This window comes from Eptesicus fuscus, chromosome 1 (assembly GCF_027574615.1).
Source record: "Eptesicus fuscus isolate TK198812 chromosome 1, DD_ASM_mEF_20220401, whole genome shotgun sequence".
NCBI classification, from domain to species: domain Eukaryota; kingdom Metazoa; phylum Chordata; class Mammalia; order Chiroptera; family Vespertilionidae; genus Eptesicus; species Eptesicus fuscus.
The window spans coordinates 124,317,875-124,333,433 of record NC_072473.1 but is presented as its reverse complement, the minus strand read 5'-3'; the positions used below and the strand labels follow the sequence as shown (position 1 = coordinate 124,333,433).

The following is a 15,559-nucleotide window of genomic DNA, read 5'->3' as shown; positions in this document are numbered from 1 at the left end:
GTGTGTGGGGGGCATCCGAGGACGTCTTTCCATGCCACTTTCACACCCACTGTTAGCCGGATCCAAGGAGACTCACTGGGTGGAAAATGAGCTGACACTTTTATTAGAAAGAGAGTGAGAGAGGAACTAAGGAGGTGAAGAAAGGAAGGTCTCCTGGCCTTACCCCCTTGCCCTCCTCCTGGGCTCCCATGGACCCCCATCTCCCAGGCAGGCACGCTGTTGCCCTCTCGGTACCCCGTGCCAAGGAGCTGACCTCCTGGGCCCCTCACAATCCAGAGCCAATTCCCAGCGCGCCCTCCTCTCCCAGGGCCTCTGGAAGGAAGGCGCCCCCTGGCCTCTCAGGAGGAAGTGTCCTTGGCCAGGAAGGAGCTGGCAGTGGCGCAGGACTCCTCTTGGGGCCCCAGGCTGGGCGGGGCGCGCCTCCGAGCGCAGCAGAGCAGCCTGCGCAGCTCCGAGGAGACGCTGCTGCTGAAGGAGGCATAGATCCAGGGGTTGGTACAGCTGTTGAGGCTGCCCAGCAGCATTAGCAGCACGAAGGGGGGCCCTGTGTGGGGGGAGGAGAAGGATTGGGGCTGAGGGTACCCAGGCAGGGGTGCGACCCCATGTGCCTACTAGGGGCTGGTGAGCCCACGGCTGGATGTGGGGCGGGAGGCGGGGGGGACGTGCAGGTAGAGGTGCATATGCTACCACAGCCACACCCACCTTCCTTCGGGGCCTCCGGGTCCCACGCCGCCCACAGCTGCACAAGGAAGAAGGGCGCCCAGCATAGCACATAGACGATGACAATCACCAGCGTCATCCTCACGGTCTTGGCCATGGCTGCCGACACGGGGGCTCCCTCGCCGGAACTAGCTGTCCGGCCGGAACTAGCTGTCCGGCGCCCTCCTCGGCGCCCCCTGGCCCTCTCTGCTGGCCCTGGCACCAGGCTGGCATGAATCTCCCGGAAGATGAGCACCTGACAGGCAGCGATGCCCAGAGCAGGTGCCACAAACACCATTAAGGCAATCCAGGTGACGTAGGCACGGAGGCCCCAGGGCTCGATGAAGAGGGCCCAGCAGTCGAAGACCCCGCTGCTGCCTTCCACATCCCGCCGGGCAAAGATGAAGAGCTGGGGCAGGCTGAAAAGTAGCGAGAAGGCCCAGGCCAGCAGCACCGGCCGGTTCCAGTGAGCGCCCCCTCCGTGGCGGTATGCCAGCATGGGGCGGCAAATGGCGCGGTGGCGGTCCAAAGTCATGGCCAGGATCATGTAGGAGGAGGCATACATGCCCACCATCTGCAGGTACTTGACGGCCCGGCACAGGACATCAGGCCCTTGGAAGCGGTCGGTGGCATCCCAGGCCAGCTGGGGCAGCACTTGGAACAGTGCCACGACCAGGTCAGCCAGGCACAAGTGGCCGATGAAAACGTGCATAGGTGCCCAGCGGCCGCGCCGGCCCCGCCGCGCCAGGGCCCCCAGCACCAGGCTATTGCTCAGGGCCACAGCCACAAAGACGATGGAGAGCAGGGCCAGCTCCGCCTGGGCCAGCAGCTGGTCCCGGGCGTCCGCACGCTCCTTGCTGCTGTTGCCGGGTGGGAGAGGCTGAGAGAGGGGTCGAGGCACAGCTGGGCAAGGACGGGGATGGGATGGGGGGGGGGTGGGGGGAGAGGGCTAAGTTAGGGAGTGTGTTCTGCAGGGGGATCAGAGAACCAAAGGAGGTTCCTTCCACTGGACAAGCAGAGCCAGTGGCCTGGGTCCTCTGATGCCCCACCCGCAGGGCACTCATCCCTCACCTCACTTGCTAGGGAGGGAGGGGCAGCCCCCGCCCCCAGGGGCCGCCCTGGAGGGAAGGGTGAAAGAGGTTCCTGAAACAGGGGCTTCTAGGCTTCCTCCAACCCCACTGCAGCCAAGCCCACTCGGCTCTGCCCAGTCCGGGGAGGGAAGGGGCGCAGGGGCTGGAACCTTACCAGAGGTGGTGGGAGCCGTGAGCATGGTGGGGTGTCCTGAGCGCCTGGAGGAGACAGGGTGGCGAGCTCAACCTCCCACCCAAAGGGCCGGCCCCACTGCCCGGACTCTTGGGACAGAGGCCCTTAGGGTGGCATCGTGGCTGTGTGTGGGGATGGGGTGGGGTGGGGGTACCAGCCTGTGCGTGCAACTGTGTGTATGCACATGTGTGTTTTCCAGCGGTTGGGCGCTAGTGTGTGTGTGTGTGTGTGTGTGTGTGTGTGTGTGTGTGTGTTCTAGCGATCAGGAGCTGGGGGGACACCCTTAGCTGGATCAAGGTTGGTGAGGTCTGGCCCCACCAAGCCAGGCATGGACCTTGGGGCCCTGATGTGCGCTCCTCCTAGGACTGGGCAGGGGAAGACAGAAAGAGGGACAATGAGACAGACGGACAAACGGAGCCTAGGAGCCTCCTAGGCAGTCCACAGACCTGAGGCAAATATATAGACCCCCCCTGCCCTCACAGAGACTCAGAGCACAGCGGGAGAGCTGGGGACTGGGTGGGAAGGGCCTGTGTGCCCTCGGGGACCCTTGCAGCCCCTTACCTGGCTGGGCTCCCGGGGGCCTGGGAGGGTTCCTGGGAAGCTGGGCAGCAGCGGGCTCGAAGGTGTCCCAGGAGCTCAGATCTGCTCTCCATCGCCCGCCCCGCCCCAGCCCAGCGTCTGGGAGTGACCTGCCCCAGGCGGGGATGGGGGGTGGGGGGGGGGGACGGGACTTCCTCCCCTCCTCCCCCTCCGCCTTCCCTGGCCTCCTGCCTGTAGCACCGGGAAGGACTGCTTCCCTTCCCGCCCCCAGCCCCTCCCAGGTCTGTCCCCAGGATTCCATTCCTGAGACTGGTCCCCAGTGTGGCTCAGCTGTGACCGCCAGGCCGGCTACCCGCCTCCCACTCTGCCCCTGCTCCCCCCCCCCCGTCCCCCCATGGGGCCCAGCTTACTAGAACGCTGGGTCTGGCAGGGCTCTGGGAGATCACTTAGTTCAGCGTCTCCATCCTATACATGGGGAAACTGAGACCAGTGCTCAGGATCATCCAGCTTTTCTGTAAGCTCGACGCCTCTTTCCCAAGCCAGGGTCCTTCTGTCTTTGGGTCGGTGTGAGGAAAGGGTGCGAGCTCAAGGAATCCCCACTCACACAGAGGGCCGGCCCCTCCTAGGCCCACGAAGCCCCTCCTCCTCCTCAATTAGGGCCAGCCACAGATGAAGGACAGGAAGGGAGGAGGTGGGGTGGGATCAAGGTCTTAATGTGCCCTGTGAGATCCAGTTTCCTCCCCAAGGCCCAATGAGAGCCAGGGACACCCCTGCCCTGCTCCTCCCCCCACCTGAAACTACCTGTCCCAGGAGGAGGGGGCTTCTGAGCTCCTACGCTAGTGCATATTCCAGCTCCCCTCCCCCTCCCGCACACACCCTCACTTATATGAAACAGCCATATGCCCACAAAGGCATACACACTTGACATCACAGACAGACACACGTCTGGGTTCCCTGCCAGGGGCTGGCCTCTCCTGCCTCCTCTCCCCTCCTCAGGCTCTAGGACTCCCTCAACCTCTAGCCCAGCGTTCTCCCCCATCCCAGGCGCCCCCATCCCACCCCTCCCCTGCCCTCACTCAGCCCAGGCTGGCCCAGCCCAGCCCAAGGCGGTAGCCTGCGCACGGCCAAGGGCCAGGCTCTGGCCTGAGTTCGCCTCTTTTTTCCTGTTTATCCGTCTTCTCTGTTGACCTGCAGAGACCAAAACAGCCCCCTCGCCAACCCGGCCCAAGTATAACCAAGGCCAAGGTCTCCTCTTCCTACCCAGAGAGACAGGCTGTACCCCAGCTCCTCCCAGCCTCTGACTGGGCAGCAGGGGAGGTGGGGGCAGGTGTCTTATACATGTACCACACCCCCCTACACACCGCACACATAGCATACAGGACACACACACACACACACACACACACACACAGCACTCAATGCACACACATGCACTCAACACACACACACCCTACCTCCTGACATTACATATGTACCAGCCTGCAGTGGCCTCTGTGGCCTTGGTCCCCAAGACTCTCCCAGCCTCGCAGGCTAGGTGGGACCTCCCTGTCCACCCCGGGAACTGAGGCACCTGCAGAGGATCATATGTCCCTGTTTTGCCATCTCCAGCTGTGTGACCTTGCCCAGGCTATGCCCAGCTCCCTGCGCCTCAGCTTCCCCCTCTGGACACTGGGAATCTAATGATCGAAGGTGGCCTTGTGGTGGCCCAGCTGGTGTGGCTCAATGGTTGAGCGTCGACCTATGAACCAGAAGGTAATGATTCCAGTCCCGGTCAGGGCACATGTCCGGGTTGTGGCCCGATCCCTAGTATGGGATGTGCAGGTGGCAGCTGTTCAATGATTCTGTCTCATCATTGATGCTTCTAGCTCTTTCTCCCTCTCCCTTAAAAAAAAAAAGGGGGGGGGGGCCCTGACCGGTTTGGCTCAGTGGATAGAGTGTCGGCCTGCGGACTCAAGGGTCCCAGGTTCGATTCTGGTCAAGGGCATGTACCTTGGTTGCGGGCACATCCCCAGTGGGGTGTGTGCAGGAGGCAGCGGATCAAGGATTCTCTGTCATCATGGATGTTTCTATCTCTCTCTCCCTCTTCTTTCCTCTCTGAAATCAATAAACACATTTTAAAAATGCTCTAACCGGTTTGGCTCAGTGGATACAGTGTCAGCCTGTGGACTGAAGGGTCCCAGGTTCGATTCCAGTCAAGGGCATGTACCTTGGTTGCGGGCACATCCCCAGTGGGGTGTGTGCAGGAGGCAGCGGATCAAGGATTCTCTGTCATCATGGATGTTTCTATCTCTCTCTCCCTCTTCTTTCCTTTCTGAAATCAATAAACACATTTTAAAAATGCCCTAACCGGTTTCGCTCAGTGGATACAGTGTCAGCCTGTGGACTCAAGGGTCCCAGGTTCGATTCCGGTCAAGGGCATGTACCTTGGTTGCGGGCACATCCCCAGTGGGGGGTGTGCAGGAGGCAGCTGATCAATGCTTCTCTCTCATCGATGTTTCTGACTCTCTCCCTCTCCCTTCCTCTCTGTAAAAAAAAACCAAACAACAACAACAAAAGAAAAAATCCCAATAAAAAAAAGAAGAGGTGGACACACAGTGGTAGGATGGGCAATGTCCTGACCCGCAGGTGATGCGCCTCCGGAAGCGCCTGCTTTCACTGCAGTAGGGCAGTGCTTAGAGGCTGGCGAGAGAAGCTCCTGGGACTGGTCAGGAAGGGGTGCCCGCCTTCCCGGGCAATCACTTCCTTATGGGTTTCTCCGCTTGGATTCTTGGATTCGCAGGGCTGGATCCCAGTGGAGAGCTGCCGCAGGGCGGGGCCCCGAGCCATGAGGCCAGGCCCGTGACCATCCCTGCTCTGCACACTCCTTGTTTCCTGTTGTTGAGCCCAGGGAAAAGTCTCGGGGAAGGCCCCCTTCCTGTCGCTTTCTCTGAGCTCCAAGGAGCAAGGGGAGGGGTTTGTGTCCACACCGAGGCCAGGACCTAAAGGGAAGCTGCTCATGGAACTCCCCCTGGTCAGCCAGAACAGTCCTGGGGGCCTCCGAGGATCTGAGAACCACTAAGGCAGGAGGGTGTGTCCGAGGGAGTCTGGCTCTTCAGCTGAGAGCCCTGGAGGCTCAGGAGCCCGTGGGTGCACGTGCTGGCGCTGCATGGGCGCCGTGCCAGGGAGAGGCCAGCCCGGCTGAGTCCCATTGCCTACAGCAAGGAGCCAGTCAGAGGGGAGAGGCCGCTGTCCCTGTCACCCACAGGGGACAAGAAAGATGGAGCTTGGCAGCAGTTCATGGGAAGAAAGGCTGACTGGATTATTCACTGTCAGGGCCACGTGCGTCAGCAGAGATGGCACTGGGCCGCCCAGAAGCCCCGGCCCCCCTGGGCAGCATGTACTGAGAGCAGGGCACATACCTGGAGACAGGCAGGTGAGTGGGGACCCTGGAGAGGAGAGAGAAGGCAGGATCCCTGAGAAGTGTTTGAGGGGGTGGCCTGACCGGCCCATGCTCACCCTGGGGAGCACTGGGAAATTCGTTCTGGAAGGCTGGAGAAGGGCTTGGCCATGGGCTGGCCAGTTACCCTCAGCGGGCCTGGGGCCTGGGGCAGGACTGAGTGGACATCCTCCCCATCCCCCTACCCCCAGGGCAGCCCCTCTGCCCTGCTTTCCACCACCTCCCGCTAAGATTCCATTGGCAGAAAGCATGCTGTGTGCGGTCGAAGTGTGGGGTTCTGTCTCCACTCTCCTCCTGTCTGAGCAGAAGCCAGGAGGCCCCGGGAAGCAGGGAACACTGGCTGTCCCAGGTGCCAGCCGCCAGGGCAGGAGGTCAGAGCTGGCAGGACCCCAGATCTGCCTGCCCTGCTTTCTCACTGGCTCTCTGTAACCAGAACCTTTTATTTGTTTACATTTTGATTGATTTCAGAGAGGAAGGGAGAGAGAGAGAGATAGAAACACCAATAATGAGAGAGAATCATTGATCGGCTGCCTCCTGCACCGCCCCCCCCCCCCCCCCCCCGCCACTGGGGATCGAGCCCACAACCCGGGCATGTGCCCTGACAAGGAATCGAACCATGACTTCCTGGTTCATAAGTCAACGCTGAACCACTGAGCCAGGACAGCCAGGCTGTTAATCAGAACCTTTTGCTCAACAAACAGCAAGGTCTGCTGGCCCTTTACTTGGTGCGGAGGTGAGAGGGCCTGGGCCCTGCCATGAGGAGCACAGGGTCCTGTGCTGAGAGGAGTTGGGGGTGGAGAGGCCCGGAGAAGCCCCAGGAGAGAAATGGTGGGACATGATTAACGCCACCAGGCAGTGGGGATGGAGAGGAAAGGCATTTCTTGGGCCCTGGATAGACTCTTGAAAGACATTTGGGATGAAAGAGTAAGAGGAGCCAGCCAAGGACACAGAGAAGAAGTGATGGAAAACCAGGAGAGCGCCAGGCCAGCGTGGCTCAGTGGCTGAGTATCAACCTATGAACCAGGAGGTCGTGGTTCGATTCCCGGTCAAGGGTACATGCCCGGGTTGTGGGCTCGATCCCCAGCGTGAGGCATGCAGGAGGCAGCCAATCAATGATTCTCATCATTGAAGTTTCTATCTCTCTCTCCCTCTCCTTCCTCGCTGATATTAATAAGAATATAGCCAAAACCGGTTTGGCTCAGTGGATGGAGAGTCGGCCTGCGGACAGAAAGGTCCCAGGTTCGATTCCGGTCAAGGGCATGTACCTTGGTTGCGGGCACATGCCCAGTAGGGGGTGTGCAGGAGGCAGCTGATGGATGTTTCTCTCTCATTGATGTTTCTAACTCTCTATCCCTCTCTCTTCCTCTCTGTAAAAAATCAATAAAATATATTTTTAAAAAAAGAATATATTATAAGAACACACCAGGAGAGCTTGGGTTCACAAGGCTGGGAGGAGAGACAGGTGCCTCAAGGGAAGGAAAGACACAGCAACGCTGCTGAAAGGCCCCAGGGAAGGAGGATGCGCCCCTCCTGGGCATCTCTCCCGACTGGGTGCACATTGCAGATGGCGGACCTGCGTGGCAGTGGGAAGAATGAATGCGCTCACACCAACTGAAATGATGCCTGAGGAGCATAGAGAGGAGAGCCTGATGTCATTCACATGCCTGGGAGAGGCCCGGATGGGGAGAAAGAGCTTTGAGTCAAAGGATGGGGTCAAAGGACGGGAGAGAAGAGGGGAGCGAGTGCACATGTGCATGCAAGTGTTCACTGGGTCATGCATGGGCCAATGACAACAGGAAGACAGGATGACCATTCATCTGAGGTCCAAAGTCAAGTTAAATAGAGCCTGTTTGCAAAGCTGCAGGAGGAGAGTGATACCTGGTGGATTATGAGCCCTGCAGGCTGGGAAGGGCAGGGTCCCCAGGAGGCTCTGGGGCTCCCCTCTCCTGGGCTGAGGAACTGAGGTGTAGAAGGCAGGTGAGCAGTTGAGGGCTGTGTCCCCAGATGGCCATGAGGTCCCCATCTGAGGGGGAGGCAGCCCTGTAGGAGGCGTCTATCTCTCTCTTTTTAAAAATATATGATTTCAGAAAGGGAGGGAGAGGGAGAAAAAGAGAGAAATATCAATGATGAGAGAGAATCATTGATCGGCTGCCTCCTGCATGCCCCACACTGGGGCTCGAGCCCACAACCCGGGCATGTGCCCTGTCTGGGAATCAAACCGTGACCTCCTGGTTCATAGGTCAATGCTCAACCCCTGGCTGGGCAAAAGATGTCTCTTTTTGGTCAGAGTTATACAGGCATGTGCCTTAAAGTAGCAGATTGTTCGAGGCTGAGGCTTGTAACAAAAAGCAGCAGCTGCTTCTCATTTCGCCTTCCCAGGGCAGAACCAACCGGTTTCAGCTCCTTCCAGGGGCTCTCTGAGTAATTACCTCTGTGTGACTCAGAAATGAACCTCCAGTTCTCGTCCACCATCGCCACCACCGCACAGCCTTCCCCCTCCGCTGCCTGCCTTCCATACGGCTGCATCTAGAGCCGCTTCATCATGCCCAATGCTTCCACTCTTCTGACTGCTGTGGCTAAGCCAATGATTTCTCTCCTTGTCCTGAATGACTTTTAAAAAAATATTTTTAATTGATTTCAGAGAAGAAGGAAAAGGGAGAGAAAGAGACAGAAACATCAATGATGAAAGAGAATCATCCATCGGCTGCCTCCTGCACGCCCCCCACTGAGGACCCAGCCTGCAACCCGTGCATGTGACCTGACCGGGAATCGAACCGTGACCTCCTGGTTCACATAAGTCCATGGTCGGCAAACTGCAGCTCGCGAGCCACATGCGGCTCTTTGGCCCCTTGAGTGTGGCTCTTCCACAAAATACCACGGCCTGGGCGAGTCTGTTTTGAAGAAGTGGTGTTAGAAGAAGTTTAAGTTTCAAAAATGTGGCTCTCAAAAGAAATTCCAGTCGTTGTACTGTTGATATTTGGCTCTGTTGACTAATGAGTTTGCCGACCACTGTCATAGATCAACCCTCAACCACTGAGCCATGCCAGCCGGGCTTGAATGGCTTAAAAATCAGCTTCGCCGAAACCGGTTTGGCTCAGTGGATAGAGTGTCGGCCTGCGGACTGAAAGGTCCCAGGTTCGATTCTGGTCAAGGGCATGTACATTGGTTGCGGGCACATCCCTGGTGGGGAGTGTGCAGGAGGCAGCTGGTCAATGTTTCTCTCTCATCGATGTTTCTAGCTCTCTATCCCTCTCCCTTCCTCTCTGTAAAAAATCAATAAAAATATATTTTAAAAAAATCAGTTTCATTGAGGTAAGATTGGCATAAAATGAAATTCACAAATTGTTTGATGAGATTTGCCCCATGGATACAGTCATGTAACCACCACCATAATCATGACATAGGACGTTTGCATCATTCCAGAAAGTTCCCTCATGGCCCTTTGCAATCTCTTTCTCTAACCTGGAGCCTAACAACCAGATGTTTCTAGCACTACAGATTTGTCTTCTTCGAATTTTATATAAGTCGAACCATAGAGCATGTAGTATTTCATGTCTGGCTTCTTTCACTCAGCAGAGTGCCTCTCTGTTGTGTGTCAGGAGTTGGTTCCTCTTACTAGTAGTGCTAAGTAGGGTTCCATTGTGGGCATGAACCACAGCTCATTTAGCCCAGTACCAGCTGATGGGCAGACATGTGGGTTGCTTCCAGTTTGGGGCTGTTATGAAGAAGGCTGCTCTGAACTCTTAAGTACAGGCCTTTGTAGGCACATGTTTTCATTTCCCCAGAGAAATCCTTAGAAGTGGGGCTGCTGGGTCATATGATAGGTGTATGTTTCAGTTGATAAGAAACTGGCAAATTGGCCCTAGCCGGTTTGGTTCAGTGGATAGAGCATGGGCCTGTGGACTGAAGGGTCCCAGGTTTGATTCAGATCAAGGGCACATGCCAAGGTTGTGGGCTTGATCCCCAGTAGGGGGCGTGCAAGGGGCAGCTGATTAATGATTTTCCCTCACCATGGATGTTTCTATCTCTCTCTCCTTTCTTCTTTGAAATCAATTAAAATATATATAAGAAACTGGCAAATTGGCCCTGGCCAGTGTGGCTCAGTTGGTTGAAATGTCCCATGCACCAAAAAGTGGTGGGTTCCATTCCTGGTCAGGGCACATACCCAAGTTGTGGGTCCCCTGGTTGGAGCACATGTGGGAGGCAGCCAATTGATAAATATCTCTCTCTCTCTCCAAAAATAGAATTGTTTTCCACACTCATCATATGACATGACAGTTCCATTTGCTCTGCACTTACCATGCCAGTCTGTTATTTTGCTTTCAGCCTCTGTAATCTTAACCATTTTAGTGGTATTTTTATTGGGGTTTTATTTTGCATTTTCTTTCTTTTTTAAAAAAATATATTTTATTGATTTTTTTTTACAGAGAGGAAGGGAGAAAGGATAGAGAGTTAGAAACATCGATGAGAGAGAAACATCGATTAGCTGCCTCCTGCACACCCCCTGGTGGGGATGTGCCCGCAACCAAGGTATATGCCCTTGACCGGAATCGAACCCGGGACCCCCCAGTCCTCAGGCTGACGCTCTATCCACTGAGCCAAACCAGTCAGGCTATTTTGCATTTTCCTTATGACTGATGATGGTGAGAATCTTTTCATACACTTATTTGCCATTTGTATATATTCGTTGGTAAAGTATCTAGTCAAATCTTTTGTCAATTTGTTAAAGTTTTCTCAATTATTGAGTTGTAAGAGTTTGTTCCCTTTTGACATACTTTGGTTACAAATCCTTTAACAGATATGTTTTGCAAATATTTTCTCCCAGTCTGTGGCTTGCCTTTTGATTTTACTAAAAGTGTCTTTTAAAAAGGAAACATTTTAAATTTTGATGAAGTCTAATTTTATCTGGGGTTTTTTCATAGTTTGTATATTTGTGTCCTATCTAAAAAGTCTTTGCCTAATCCAATGTCACAGATATTCTCCCATGATTTCTTCCAGATGGTTTATATTTCAGGCTCTTATATTTAGGTCTGGGATTCATTTTGAGTTAAATGTTGTGCCTGGTATGAGGTAAAGGTCTGGGTTCCTTCTTTTTAAAAAAATTTTTTTAAAATGCATTTTTATTGATTTCAGACAGAAGGGAGAGGGAGAGAGAGAGAAACATCAGTGATGAGAATCATTGATTGGCTGCCTTGGGCACGCCCCCTACTGGGGATTGAGCCTGCAACCCAGGCATGTGCCTCTGACCGGAATGGAACCCAAGACCCTTCAGTCCGCAGGCTGACGCTCTATCCACTGAGCCAAACTGGCTAGGGTTGGGTTCCTTCCTTTGCATGCAAATAACCAGTTGTTCCAGCACCATTTGTTCAAAAGACTGTCCTTTCCTCATTGAATTACCTTAGTACCTGTGCCACAAACTGTGTGTGGGTCTATTTCTGGCCTCTCAATTCTGTTCCACTGTCTGTCCTATCCTTATACCAATACCTATCTTGATCACTGTAAGTTTATAGTAAGTCTTGAACCCAGATAGTATAAATTCTTCAACTTTGTTCTTTCTCAAAATCATTTTGGTTAGTCTAGGTAATTTGCATTTCCATGTAGATTTTAAAATCAGCCTGTCAGTTTCTACAAAAAAAGACCTGGATTTTAATTACCATTACATTAACTCCATAGATAAGTGTGGGGAAAATTGACATCTTAACCATAATGAGTCTTTCAACCCATGAATAGGCTATTTGTCTCCATTTATGTAAGCTTCTTTCATTTCTCTCAGCAATATTTAAAAATATATATTATTATTGATTTCAGAGAGGAAGGGAGAGGGATAGAGAGACAGAAACATCAATGATGAGGAGAATCATTGATCGGCTGCCTCATGCATGCCCCACACTGGGGATTGAGCCCACAACCCGGGCATGTGCCCTGACCAGGAATCAAACCGTGACCTCCTGGTTCATAGGTCAACACTCAACCACTGAGCCACGCCGGCCGGGCCAGACTTCTTTTGCTGTGTTTCATATTTACCTATATTCTGAGTCAAGCTACTTGACAAAAAGGTCTGATTTAGGAAGGCATTTAGCTTTATAGCAAAAGTTTTCCATCTCCAGGTACCACCTTCAAAGGAATTGACTTTACAGTGCTGATGTAATCTGCTGGTTCCCTTTGAACAGTGTGCAAAAAATTACACCAACCCTATGGAAAGTCAGATACCAAAAAATGGAACAATATACACTGAGTGGCCAGATTATTATGATCTCTGAACGCATAATAATCTGGCCACTCAGTGTATATCCTATATAATAAAAGGCTAATATGCAAATTGTCCCCTTGACCAGGAGTTCAACCAGCTGGCGGGCCGGCCAACCTCCTATGTCCCCTTCCCCTGGCCAGGCTGGCCGGACCCCACCCATGCATGAATTCATGCACCGGGCCTCTAATACACACACACACACACACACACACACACACACACACACACACACACTGAGTGGCCAGATTATTGTGCGTTCAGAGATCATAATAATCTGGTCACTCAGTGTATACAGTTGAGTAAAGTATAATGCTAAGTTTTCCTCATCTAAGAATTAATCAATGGAGCTTGGGCAGTGGGAGATACGGCAGCAGCCAGGCAGCCCAGGTTCACGACGCCCAAGAGGGAGGTCAGCTCTGCGGAGGGGGCGGCCAAGGAGGAGCCCAAGAGGAGGTCGGCCAGCTTGTCGGCCAAACCTGCTCCTGCAAAAGTGGGAACGAAGCCCCAAAAGGCGGCAGGAAAGGATAAGTCTGCAGACAAAAAAATGCAAAGGAAAAGGAAAAGGGGAGAGGGGAAAGCAGGCTGACGTGGCTGAGCAGGAACCTAAAGATCTATCTGTGGAAAACGGAGCCTCAGATGAGGCAGGAAAAAAGCAGCCACGTCTGATTAATGTCATATGCCTCGTCTCACCAGTGGTCCCTGTCTCCCTTCTTGGACAATCCAGAGGAATAATTTTATCAACTATTTTGTAAATGCAAGTTTTTAAAAATATATATATATTTTATTGATTTTTTTACAGAGAGGAAGGGAGAGAGAGGTAGAACAATCGATGAGAGAGAAACATCGATCCGCTGCCTCCTGCACACCCCCAACTGGGGATGTGCCCGCAACCAAGGTACATGCCCTTGACCGGAATCGAACCCGGGACCCTTCAGTCCGCAGGCTGACGCTCTATCCACTGAGCCAAACTGGTTGCGGCTGTAAATGCAAGTTTTTTAGTAGCTCTAGAAACATTTTTAAGAAGGAGGGAATTCCACTTCATTCTATTTTTTTTTAAAGTGTAAATGCTTTTTTTTTTTTAAAGAGGTGAAATCATTTGCTGGTTGTTTATTTTTTGGTACGACCAGAAAATAGTTGGATATTGAATATGGGAGACTTTGTTTGTCTTGGGTGTCAGCTTAACATTCCATAGATGGGGTAGTTTTTATTTTTTTAAATATATTTTATTGATTTTTTAGAGAGGGAGAGTTAGAAACATCGATGAGAGAGAAACATCAATCAGTTGCCTCCTGCACACCCCCCCAAACTGGGAATGTGCCCGCAACCAAGGTACATGCCCTTGACCGGAATCGAACCTGGGACCTTTCAGTCCGCAGGCCGACGCTCTATCCACTGAGCCAAACCGGTTTCAGCAGTCCTGAACATTTTAAGTTACTTCTATTCACATGCTTTTGGTAGAATTGTTTCCTAAAGAAAACCCCTCCTTGATCCTGGCTCTCCCTGTCAGAATTTTGTGCATCTGTAACATCTTTGTTGGGGTAGTCCAGTTTTCCCAGTAACTTTGTCAATGTCCTGTGAAAGACTGAAAATTTGATTATGTAGTACATATGATATTAAATTGTGAATTCGTGGGGAACAAATAAAAATTAATCAATGAAAGTAAGCATGAACCATGGTTGCCTTGGTTTCGGGAAACACACATTTGGGAATTCCATTCTTGCTCTCATCTCATCTCCATGGACAGGATTTTGTCGGCCACCATGCTATTTGCTTTGTGGGATGTGGTGGTGAAGGAACGCAGTCGCACTTGCTCAGAATTGGTAATGAATTTGGTAATGAACTGTGGTCCCGACTCTTCCCTCTCTTCAGGTGCAACCAAATCTTTGTCTGTATAGATCAGCAGGTCAAATGAACGAGAAACTTCCAACCGTGGCAGAAATGTCACTGTAGCTGTGATCTGCGCCAATGAGGGGATTTCTGAGGCTTTTCTCTGGATGGACTGTCATCTGTGACAGCCTTGTCACACTCAATATCCAACTGCTATCTTTCAAGGACCTTCCCACTTTCAATATTCGCAATGACTACCACTGGTTTCTAAACGGAATACTTGTTGCCCGGCCGGTGTGGCTCAGTGGTTGAGCATCGACCTATGAACCAGGAGGTCACAGTTAGATTCCAGGTCAGGGCACATGTCTGGATTGTGGACTCAGTCCCCAGTGTGGGGTGTGCAGGAGGCAGCCGATCAATCAATCATTCTCTCTCATCATTGATGTTTCTATCTCTCCCTCCCCCTTCCTCTCTCTGAAATCTATAAAAATATATTTTAAGATATAAATAAATTAACTGAACACTTGTATAACCAGTCTTTTAGTTGTTCCACCAAATTATTTAGGTATTTCATGAGCTCAGAATCAGTAATGACAAGCAAGGTGGGCCCCTATTTCTGCAGGAAATAAAGGTTTCAGATGCCACGCTGATATAAAATGCTGTTGATGCCAAATGAGAAGAACTCAGCCAGGATTTCGGTGCTCTCCTGAAGGGTGATGCCTTGCTGCCCGGAGAGCTGTCTAGCCATGCCAGGCCCACAGCCTTGGGCGCATCCACCACACAGAGTGACCACAGGGATCGCTGCTAACTCATATGCACTTTATTTTTTTAAATGTCTTTTTACAGCTGGTGTGTTCAAACCATTGTCCAACGAAGTCCACACATTGCATTTGGTCTTATTTTTGAGTAGCTTGTAATCTAGAATAATCTCCAACACACCTGTATTTTATTTTATTTTTGTCAGCCACACTGAAGACATTTTTTCCATGGATTTTTTTGGGATAAAGCCTACAACCGAGGTACGTGCCCTTGACCGGAATCGAACCTGGGACCCTTCAGTCCGTGGGCCGATGTTCTACCAGCTGAGCCAAATTTGCAGGGCTCATATGTACTTGATATTGTGCAGATAACACTGAGCATTGTTCTCTCAAGTGTGGTGGCTGAATGATCTCTTTGACATAAGGACCTAACTACTTGTATGAGGTCAGTGTCTAAAGCTTACTTGGGCCCTAGCTGGTTTTGCTCAATGGTTAGAGTGTCAGCCCTCGGACTGAAGGGTCCTGGGTTCATATCTGGTTAAGGGCTCATACCTCAGTTGCAGGCTTGATCCCAGGCCCTGCTAGGGACACGTGTGGGAGGCAACCAATCGATGGGTCTCTCTCACATTGATGTTTCTGTCTCTGGTGTCTCTCACCCTCCCTGCCACTCTCTCTAAAAATCAATGGAAAAATATCCTCGGGTAAGGATTAAACAAAAAAAATTTTTTTAAAGCTTACTTAGATCAAAGTTTATGAATTACAGCAAATTGTAATGCTAGAAACAGA

At 52.3% G+C, this 15,559-nt stretch overlaps 1 protein-coding gene and 1 pseudogene across 2 annotated transcripts; both read right to left on the bottom strand.

The window, feature by feature from the left end:
* Positions 1 to 94: 94 nt before the first annotated feature.
* Positions 95 to 3,055, bottom strand: AVPR2 (arginine vasopressin receptor 2). 2 transcript variants are annotated; one of them, XM_008159251.3, is made up of 4 exons: positions 2,913 to 3,055; positions 1,945 to 1,988; positions 703 to 1,602; positions 95 to 544 (listed from the first exon to the last, which is right to left on the bottom strand). In XM_008159251.3, exons 2-4 carry the CDS (start codon positions 1,967 to 1,969, stop codon positions 339 to 341), a joined length of 1,131 nt encoding a protein of 376 aa, XP_008157473.1. In that variant the 5' UTR covers positions 1,970 to 1,988; positions 2,913 to 3,055; the 3' UTR covers positions 95 to 338. The 2 variants fall into 2 exon arrangements, with proteins under 2 accessions (XP_008157473.1, XP_027991947.1); XM_028136146.2 differs by lacking the exon at positions 2,913 to 3,055 and adding an exon at positions 2,524 to 2,617.
* A 10,856-nt stretch (positions 3,056 to 13,911) lies between these two features.
* LOC129149974 (mitotic spindle assembly checkpoint protein MAD2A-like) lies at positions 13,912 to 14,763 on the bottom strand (annotated as a pseudogene).
* Between the last annotated feature and the right edge of the window lie 796 nt (positions 14,764 to 15,559).